The sequence below is a fragment of the Hipposideros armiger genome, unplaced genomic scaffold (genome assembly GCF_001890085.2).
Source record: "Hipposideros armiger isolate ML-2016 unplaced genomic scaffold, ASM189008v1 scaffold_924, whole genome shotgun sequence".
Classification (NCBI taxonomy): domain Eukaryota; kingdom Metazoa; phylum Chordata; class Mammalia; order Chiroptera; family Hipposideridae; genus Hipposideros; species Hipposideros armiger.
In genome coordinates, this window is record NW_017732274.1 from 68,791 (window position 1) to 78,853 (window position 10,063).

Sequence of the window (10,063 nt, forward strand, 5' to 3'; positions counted from 1 at the left end):
AATCTTATAGCACACAAAGAGACATCTCATTCTTGTGGTTTCATGGGAGATAATCCATGTGGTCTTTGCTACTCTGGTTAAAAAAATTCATCAGTACTAAAGATAAGCAGTTCTTCTACAAACACTCAGCTAAATTGTTTTTTTCCTATACAGCAGGTTTCAAATCTGTTTTGGTGTATTAATATTTCAAGACCCCAAGAGATATTTATCTAGTGATACCTAAACTCTGTGTGGATTGCACAAATCTTCTGAAGCAATTGTTTTCAAAGAAAAGAAAACAGAGGATCTGGAATAGAAGTTATATTTGCATAAAAAAATAAAAATGTTAACATAAAAAAACTTACATCTGTAATGCAATAATTCTCAATACCATATTTCTACATATAAGCATGAGGTAGCTAAAAAGTACATCATATAAGTTCACTCCTAATCTCAAAAGTCACAAAAACAGAAAACAGGAACCAAAAAGACAGTTCTAACATTTACAAAAGACCATTAACACAGAGACAAGCTGAAGCCTATTTTAGAGTTACTAATGCTGATGAGGAAATCCTGTGTATTAGAATACTAGAATTTTCTCTCTGTAAAACAATCATTGTTTATGTCATCATACCTCCCCCAAATCCCTCTATCCCAAGATCGATTTTCCATCCTGCACTGTGTCAAGAACTCAGAGACTGTGCACAAAACAGTCCAGGAGCCTTGACAATATCAGCTCCATCCCATTAAACTTAAAGGGATAGACAATATAGTAAGGAAGGACTGACCCTGGTGAGAAAAGCATTTCTGTTTTTAATACCAAAATGGCAGAAAAAAGTCACATAACTAAGCCCCCAAACTGATTCTCTATCCTTTTTAGTATTGTTGTTATGTTACCCTTCTAAACAACAAATATTTTATACCTGTTTTGGTGATTCCAACAAAAAAGCAGCTTTTGAAAAGAATAAAATTAAAAATAAAATAAATTGGTAACAGTGTGATTACTTTTATTGATACCTAAGTTACAATTTAATTTTGAATTTAATTTCCTCCAAATGGACAAAAATATTTGACGCTATCTGGAGAAAGAAGGAATGTTTGGGCCCCCACAGTTAAAGCATTCAAATACTGACTGATGAATACGGTAAGTTTCTCAACCAAGGAATAATACCGGGAGAAATTTTACCCTGATTAAGAGAGACTAACTAAAGGGAAGATATTTGTGTTTGGCACATCTAGCAAAAAGGCTAATGACTTACTTGAAGTACAGGTCTTTGAAGGTGAAATGTGTTTCCACAATGCCTGTGGTCTTCACTCTGGTCCGCAGCACATCTTGCTGAGTTGGAATGTAGTTGGTTTGGGATATTCTATCCAAATCATTTAGATAACTAAATAAAATATACATTTATTTTTACCTGGTAGCCAATCATGTGCACAGAGAGTTAACAGACTATAAACTAGTTCCTTGCTAAAAGCAGATTCTGAACCTGTCACTAAAGTGGCAGACCAAAATCACATCTTCATTATCACAGAAACGATTACGAGAAAAAAATGGGAACCTAGCACAGGACAATTAAAGCATGTTCTACATACACTATACAGTCAACTGTGTACTACACAGTACACAAACCAAATCAAAACAAAAGCCCTCCCATATTTAAAGTGATGGGTCATCTGTATGTTTAAATGTTTGATAGGCATTAGAGAATGATGTTTGAATTAATAACATTTTAAAATCTATGCTCAATAAGTATTTCATTTACATCCACGAAAATAGAAAGTTGTGGGTTGTTTTGAAGCCTAAAACAAACTGTAAATACCTTCAAAGAAATTTAATTTGTCAGTGGAATAATTAAGACTGCTTCAAAGCTAAATTAAATTCTTCACGATTTCAAGGTTTCCTAAAGATTTTTTAGGTAAAAGAGTGAAGAACAGGGGACACCATTACAAGTGAATCATTAATGATCTTCTATAAAACTAAGCACTATCACTAATGTTAAGGAATCAGTCAAGCTTAGAAGAACAATTATGAAAAAACTGAATCATCTCTTCAGGTGTAGTTGGAAGGGTTCAGAGCTTACTGGTGATGGAAAAAATTACAATCTAGCTTTGGTGACTACTGGGAGAATTATTTAAACTAAATATCTGCAATTAACAAATATTATTAAAAGATGGGCAAGAATTCCGAAATGTTTCTAAAGTCAAATTTTCATTTAAAGAATAAGTTTTTTGAAATATTTCATTTCTTCTTATATCAATTTAAGTTAGAATGATGGGAAAATTAGGAAAATATTGGAGAAAATACCTTAATACTTTAAAAGTATTAGTGAAATATTTATTTCACTAATTTTAAAAAATTTAAAAGTATTTCTTCATTTAGTGAAGAAATGGATTCAAGTAACAAGAACTCACCAAGCCCCCAAAATGCATTTTAAAAAAAATACACTCTGAATGCAGGTCTTATAAATAAACATGTTGTAAAAGAAGAAAAATAGGATAGCATGCTATAGCTTAATAGAAGTATTAATTCCAAATTTGCTAAAACTATTTAACACTCAAGAGAATGTCCTCGACAAACAGATGCTTCAACTTTGTTCCAAGACTCAACATTCTCTTTCTGTATAAAGTCTGCTTTTGTGATCTGGCGAAAGATTTGTAAGTGGTGGCTAGTACCAGAGAAATCCATGGTCACAGAGAGTTGGGTGCATAAAAAGGGATACCACAATTCTATTGTAAATTCCCTCCTTAGCTGGCAATCAATGCAAAGCCCTTATGCGAGGGAACTTTCTGAGTTGAAAGAGATCTAGGACCCGGCTGCAATAGATTTTTCTCCTCTTTCACTTGCTGATTATAAACTACCAGAGCTACTTTCATGGTACCAAGTCTCCCATTCACATTCCAAGAGGAAACATTTTTATCCAAGTCATACAAAATGACCAGGGGCTCTATAACCAAACTGAAACCATCTTTGTAAGGGATCCTGTGGACTTCTAAACACTTCCTTAAGGATGAGCATTCATCTTTCTCTAGAGTCACCAAGTTATTTTCTGTTAGTTTCACAGAGAAAAATTACTTACTATGAAGCGGAATCATTGAGCTGATATTCCCTGGATCTGCAGAAGCAGGCCTGCACCCCGCCATCTCGCCACAACCGTTTAATCACTCCTGCTAGTTCTGCAGTCATGACCCCTTCTTCAGCACTGCCAGCTAAAACAAATAATTGCCGGGCGTCATCCTGAAGAAAGAGAGACAGGTGATTCTCCATTTCTTAAAAGACTTGACGAGAGTTTCTTTAAAACACACACACACACACACACACACACACACACACACACACACATACACACGTAGTATTATTACTATTTTTTAATTGGGGAACAGTGTGTTTTTCCAGGACCCATCAGCTCCAAGTAGAGAAGTTGTTTCAATCTAGTTGTGGAGGGCGCAGCTCAGCGGCCCATGTGGGGATCGAACCAGCAACTTTGGTGTTAGGAGCACTGCGCTCTAACCAACTGAGCTAACAGGCTGCCCCACGTTATATTGTTTTAATGGAGGTATTAAAGAGAACCTTCCTGGCAGGCAGTCTAGGAATGTACAGTGAAGTCTTTCTGCCTTCTCACTCCACTACAGTTAGAAGTGCTGAGGAATAATTTCACTCCCCCTACCACTTCTCCACACACCACCATCCCCTGAAAAGATCTCTTCTGACTGGCCTATAAATCTCCATCCTGGTTACTCATAATTTTTGACAGAAAAAAACTGTCCTGTGAGACGGACACATGTAATTCATTCCTATTCTGCTCAAGGAAGCATACGATAAAAATAGAAATGAAAAGACTAGCACCTAGGAGGTAAAGTCTAAACATATCAAAGAGAGTAAAACAAGTTTAAGGAAAAACTGTTCTCTTCTTCCCCCTGCAGTTCAGATAGAGGAGCAGGAGGAAGTGGAGACTGGGGCATTTAAGAAGTCTGGAAACCTAGCGGGGGAAATAAAACCCTCAGGGAAAATTCGGTCTCTAGACTTCCCCTAAAGGAATGCTAACCCTCTAAATTAAGACAGGGGAGGAAAAGGATGCAGAAGGAAAAGAAAGTTACAGAGACTTATCAAAACTTCATGAGTTATAAACATAGCTTTATAAATGGTGACAAGTTTTTAAACTTAAAATATGGGTGAGGGAGACAAGACTGAAAGGAGTATGAAACTGTTTTTGTTTTACTCTTCCCAGCCCTACTTGTCAGATAGTATAAAAATGAAAATCGGTCTCATGGGATTATCGCCCCACCTCAATTTAATATTCATCTGCCTCAGAAGATTTCCAAGTAATTATAAAAATGCAGACACTAAAAAAACATATAAAGGGTAAAGAAAAAGTAAAGGAGGGCCGGCTGAGTGGCGCGGTGGTTAAGAACTGGCTTGGGACGCCGGAGGGCCCCGGTTCGGATCCCACATGAGGGCCAGTGACACTGCCCTCCACAGCTAAGATGCTGAACAACTCAACCTGGAGCTGGGCTGCCATGAGTCGACGGCGACGGCGTAGGCTGCAGCCCCTGCTGCAGCGGGTTGCCATGGGCTACCGTGTGTAGCCAGCAGCCAGTGTGAGTGGCCAGCAGCCGCAGTGAACGGCCGTCCAGAAGCCGGTGACTGATCTGCCTCGCCCGGGAAGAGCGCAATGATGGTGCCAACTTGGGCCAGTGAAGCAACGTCCTCCACAACTAGACTGAAGAACAAAAGGACAGCAACTTGTCTGTTCCCCTTCCCCCAATTCCCCAGCACTGTTCCCATCCCCCAATTCCCCAATAAAAATCTTTAAAAAAAAAAAAGTAAAGGAGAAAGAGGAGCAATAAATTCTATCACAACTAGTCATCAGGACAATAAACTAGCAAACAAAGCATTTCAGACCATAGGTGAAGTCACAGTCACAAACTCTTAAGCAAAGCAAAACAAATCGAACCAGAATGCACTGAATTAATTCTACCAAACTCAGGGTCTTCAGCCTTAATGACTTTTGCCGAGATAAAAAACGTCAACATCTACATTCCCCTTCTCTTTTTTCAGAATTTTAAATGAACAAATGACTGAGAAAAGCTGAAAAATTACAGAAACTGGCAAACACACTCAACAGTGAGCATGCCCTTCTACATATATGGTATAGTGCTTTATTTAACATTTAACATTTCATAGTCCCTTGGTTCTGAAATTTGACCTATACTCATGCAGGAATTCAAAAATCTCAATAAAGCAATTACTTTTTTTTTTTAATAGCACCATGATTCTAATTTTAGAAATTTTAAAACAGAGAGCTATTGTTATATAATTTTGCTGTCCCGACTTTGTAAACGCTGTTTTAGGAGGAAACACTTTTCCCTTCCCACTAATCTCTTCCACTGACCAATGTTGCTTCCCCACAATCAACCTTTATAGGTCTATAAAGAGGCCCTTCTCGACAATGTCATACCTCTTAGGGTCATACCTCCACCCTAAGCAGACATGAAAAAGCAACCTAATCCCACATCCAGCTCTATTTTTTTCCATTCACTCTCTCACCAACCATAAAAAAACTAGAGAAGGATAAGAGAAGAGCTATAAATATAAATTCTTACATATAAAAAAAAAGAGAAACTTCAAAAAATTATATATGACTGTAGATTAGGATGGGTGGATGCTGGAAAGCTAGATACAGGAGGCCTGAGAGGAATTATGATGTCAACTGCATCTGGTGACACAGGAGTGTTAGGAGCCGAAGATTTATGACACTGATTCGACAAACTAAAGAAAGGAAAGGTGGGATGCTATGGTCTAAATATCTGTGTCCACCCCAAATTCATGCTGAAATCCAATGCCCAATGTGATGGTATTATGAGCTGGGGTCTTTGGGAGATACTCAGGTCAGGAGGGTGGAGCCCTCATGAATGGGATTAGTGCCTTTATAAGAGAGACCTCAGAGATAGCACTTCCCCTTCTGCTAAGTGAGGACACAGCAGGACATCTACAACCTGCAAGAGGGCCCTCATCCAACCATGCTGGTACCCTGATCTTGGACTCCCAGCCTTTGAAAGTGTGAGAAATAAATTTCTGTTGTTTATAAGCTACTGAGTCTATGGTATTTTGTTATAGCAGCCCAAACGGCCAAAGATAGAAAATGTCAACTGCATCTGCATCTTGACAAAAGAGTGCCAGGACCCAAAGAGTAGTAACAACTAATTTGATAATGGAAATGAAAAGAGGGATGATCAAGAGATATAAAAGAGGACAGACAGAGGGTGAGGAATAAAAAAGGAAGAAACTAAGAGAAGTAGCACTGAGATGGAGAAAACGCCAACAAAGACAGGGAAGAGAATAAATACAATATTACTGACCAGCTATTGGATACAGCAAATACAACAGAGCGGTAGAGTTAGGTATAAGAAGAAATGAGAAAAGGGAGGGAGAAAATAAGAGCACAGGAGACAGTTGGTCGGAAAAGGGGAAAAAAGGAAAAGAAGGAAAGAAAAGCAGGAGGTGAAAGAAGGAATAGAAAGCAGTAAGACAAAAACAAAGCCTATTTATTCTTGCCTTAGCTATCACATTGTTCCCTGCTCAGGGGGTTAGAAAAATAAAATCTCTAATTTTTGTGATATGTTACCTTTTTACAAAAACATAGAAGTCATGCCTCACATTCCTCTTCCCTTCTTCTTTTACAACCCTTACTCTAGTTCCTCTTCCTTAGGCCACTTCTAAGATTTCCTAGTCTAAATACCATCCAATTATAAACACCCTTGTATTATTTTTCCCTTTAACAATTTCCCCACTGGTTTACTGAATATTAATTTGCATCTGATGAACTGAGAGTTGCTTAACAGTCCCTAAGCTACTTCACAGACATATAGGCGTTGCCTTCCCAGGAAGCCTCCCCAGGTCACTTCCTTCTATTGCCCAAAGCACCTAAGTATGACACTCTGAATACAGCTGATAACAGTTCTAGAAAATCATTCTATACATTCCCAGCCAGCTCTTGGAATTTAGCTGATGATGATATAAAAGATCCCCCGCCTTCATTTTGACCCTCACCCCACTGCATCAAAGCATCCTAATTTATAAACTGAACTTCAGGGCCCACTAAGTATTATAATTAATCAACATGACTTTTGACTATTTGACATGTGCAAGAATTATATCAGGACATGGTAGAATCAATTCTATAGTCTACAGCAGTTCAGTGTAGTCTTTGGTGAACTATATTCCTGAATATCTGAAAATTGCCTCTAAAATTTAGGCTTAGTATTCATGTCCGTACCAAGTTTATTCTGGGAAACTGATATTTACCTTTAATCTCTACACCTTAGAAAGCATGGCAACCTCTTTTAGGTTGTATCAATTTACTATCACTTGCCACTATAAATTAGAAAACAGTGCTGTAAGAGAAGCAAGTGAGCAAAACAGTTATCCCAGAAACCTACAGCATATCCACAGAATCCCCATTTCCTCGAGTCTCCTCTGTGTGGTAATCTAATATCTCCTCAAGCAGATTGCTAACACTTCTCAAATGAGCACACAGAAAGAACTTTGCTACGTCTTATCTTGTTACTTAAATTCATTTCCCTAAAACGGGAAACACATTTTGCTTAACTGCATCTACTGAAAAAGAGCAAGTGAAGAGGAAATGAGAAACACTTACAGCTCTGGCAGCTTCCCCAAAGTCGATCTTTAGCCGTCCCATGGCTCTTATGATAGCAATAATGGACTGTATAGTATTGCTGTAGACCACTACTTTATATTGTTTACACTCTTCCTCTGAATAGCCATCCTCATGAATGATTCTTTAAAAAGAAAAAAACCACAAATCATTACCATGGACCGAAAATGAAAAAAATGCTACGGACTTGTGTGCATCATGAGGAAATGTAGTCTTACAAAAGACCATGTTTCAACTTACTTCATCTGTTTCACAATGGTGCTTTTACCAGATTCTCCAGCACCTGAAAGAAAAGAAAACCAGACTTTGAATTCATCTGTAGTCAAACACAAAAGCATGAAATCAACATGAATGATAATTGCAGATTAATAGAAACCACAGGTCATAGGGAGAACTCTGGCAGGGCTTTCTATCAGGAAAAACTACTGAGCTTCTTTCTCCATTAGAGTTTTTACTTTCTTTACATAGCTCAGCAAGCAAATATAATTCATTGAAAGTGTCCCAGGGCCTACTTGATATCACTTGTGTAAAGCAGGCAGTCTGAGGGAGATAAGCCAACATAAACACCTCTAGGACCTCATCCTCTACATGAAACATCATGATACAGACATGCACATATGCAAAAATGATTAGTTTTTGGCCTATTCACTTTTATTCATTCCTGTCAATGCTCATGGACCTGACGAATGATTCAAGAGTAATCCTCTCAGCCATGGGACTAGAATTCAGAACAGATGCCTCAAGGTGTTTCCCTCCTCGGCCAGCTGAGAATCACTTTAATGGCCACAAATGTCAGATGGGCCCTTTGAACTCCGTGACATTCCACCTGCATTTCCCTAGTCAGTTCATTCTCTCACCTTTCCAGATGCCTGTTTCACACTACCGTCTTTCTCAAACCTTACATCCGCCTTCCCACTTCTCTCAGCTGATGATCCTGCCCCTCTTTGATTGAAAAAAAATTAAAGCACTCAGGAGGATTTTCTCATAACCAAATCCACCTATCTATCTTCACTTCCATGAATATTCTCTACCTTCATCAATGGATGAACTGCCCCTGCCAATATCTAAGACTAACTCTGCCAACTGTGCACTTACCACCTCATCGCACCTACTCAAGGTCTTGGCTGCTGCAATTACCCCACGTCACTCAAATATATCATCAAATATCTCCCCACTGGGTCACTCTCATCAGTGTACAAACTTACTGCACTACCTTCCATCTTAAAATCAACACACACACACTCTTACCTTCCTTGACTCCACACATCTTCCTTTAGCTACTACTCCATTGTCTCTCTTTCTCTTTACAGCAAAGCCCTCTGAGTTGTCTATACTCATGTTCTCCAATTCTGTACCTCCAATTTTCTACCTAACCCACTCCAATCAGGTGTTCATACCCACCACGCTACTGAAACCACGTCAAGGTCTCCAACAGCTTCCATCTTAACAAATGATCAATTCTTGGTCTTCATCTTACTCAATCTCTCAAGCAGAATTTGTCCAAGCTGATGACTTCTCCCCTTGAAATGATTTCTTTACTAATTTTTCTTCACAATATTTCCTTCCAGACCCCACATCCTCCTGGTTTGACTACGACCCCATTCCTCAGTCTCCTTCTTCCTGTCTCTGAATTCTAAAGGTTGTATTGCTCCCTTGGCCCTTTTTTCTACCTATATTCATTCACTAGGTCATCTCATCTAATCTCACAATTTTAAACACCCCTCATAAACTGATAATAATAGTTAACATCTAGTAAGTACTGTGTGCCAGACACCGTTCTAAGGACTTTGCTTGTATTAACTCATTTAATCAATAACCCTGTGAGGTAAATATTATTATTATCCCCAATTTATAGATAAGGTAAATAAAGCGCAGAGATGTCAAGTTAACTTGACTACAATTACACATTCATTAAGTGGCAGAGCTTACATGTGCATTCACACAGTTTGGCTCCAAAGCTGTATACTGCCTCTATGCTAATAATTTTCAGGTTTAGATCTTTAACCTTGACTTCTAACCTTGGCTCCAAACTCATACATCTAAACCAACTACCTGATATATCTCATTAGATTTCTAGTAGGCATCTCAAATTTAAAATGTCCCAATCTGAGTTACTGCTTCCCTACCCTAACCCCCTCAAATCCTGCTCTACCATGTTTTCTCACCTCAGTAAATGTAAATGACTCCAGCATTCACTCAGTTGCTCAGGTTAAAAAAAAGGTAAGTGAAGGCCGGCCAAGAGGCGCATTGGTTAAGATCTGGCTTGGGACGCCAGAGGGCCCCGGTTTGGACCCCACATATGAGGGCTCGTAACACTGCCCTGTACAGCTAAGATGCTGAACAACAGCTCAACCTGGAGCTGGGCTGCTGTGAGTCGCCAGCGACGGCGTAGGCTGCAGCCCCTGCTGCAG

At 38.9% G+C, this 10,063-nt stretch overlaps 1 protein-coding gene across 1 annotated transcript in view; it reads right to left on the reverse strand.

Annotated features, from left to right (window-relative positions):
• GNAI3 (G protein subunit alpha i3) overlaps positions 1–10,063 on the reverse strand; it is a 48,041-nt gene that overhangs the window by 7,988 nt on the left and 29,990 nt on the right. Inside the window, exons 2-5 of the mRNA XM_019630575.1 lie at positions 7,893–7,935; positions 7,635–7,776; positions 3,057–3,214; positions 1,239–1,367 (exon numbers count right to left, since the gene is read on the reverse strand). Of these exons, the coding sequence (XP_019486120.1) occupies positions 1,239–1,367; positions 3,057–3,214; positions 7,635–7,776; positions 7,893–7,935 (472 nt within the window). The remainder of the gene's footprint in view (positions 1–1,238; positions 1,368–3,056; positions 3,215–7,634; positions 7,777–7,892; positions 7,936–10,063) is intronic.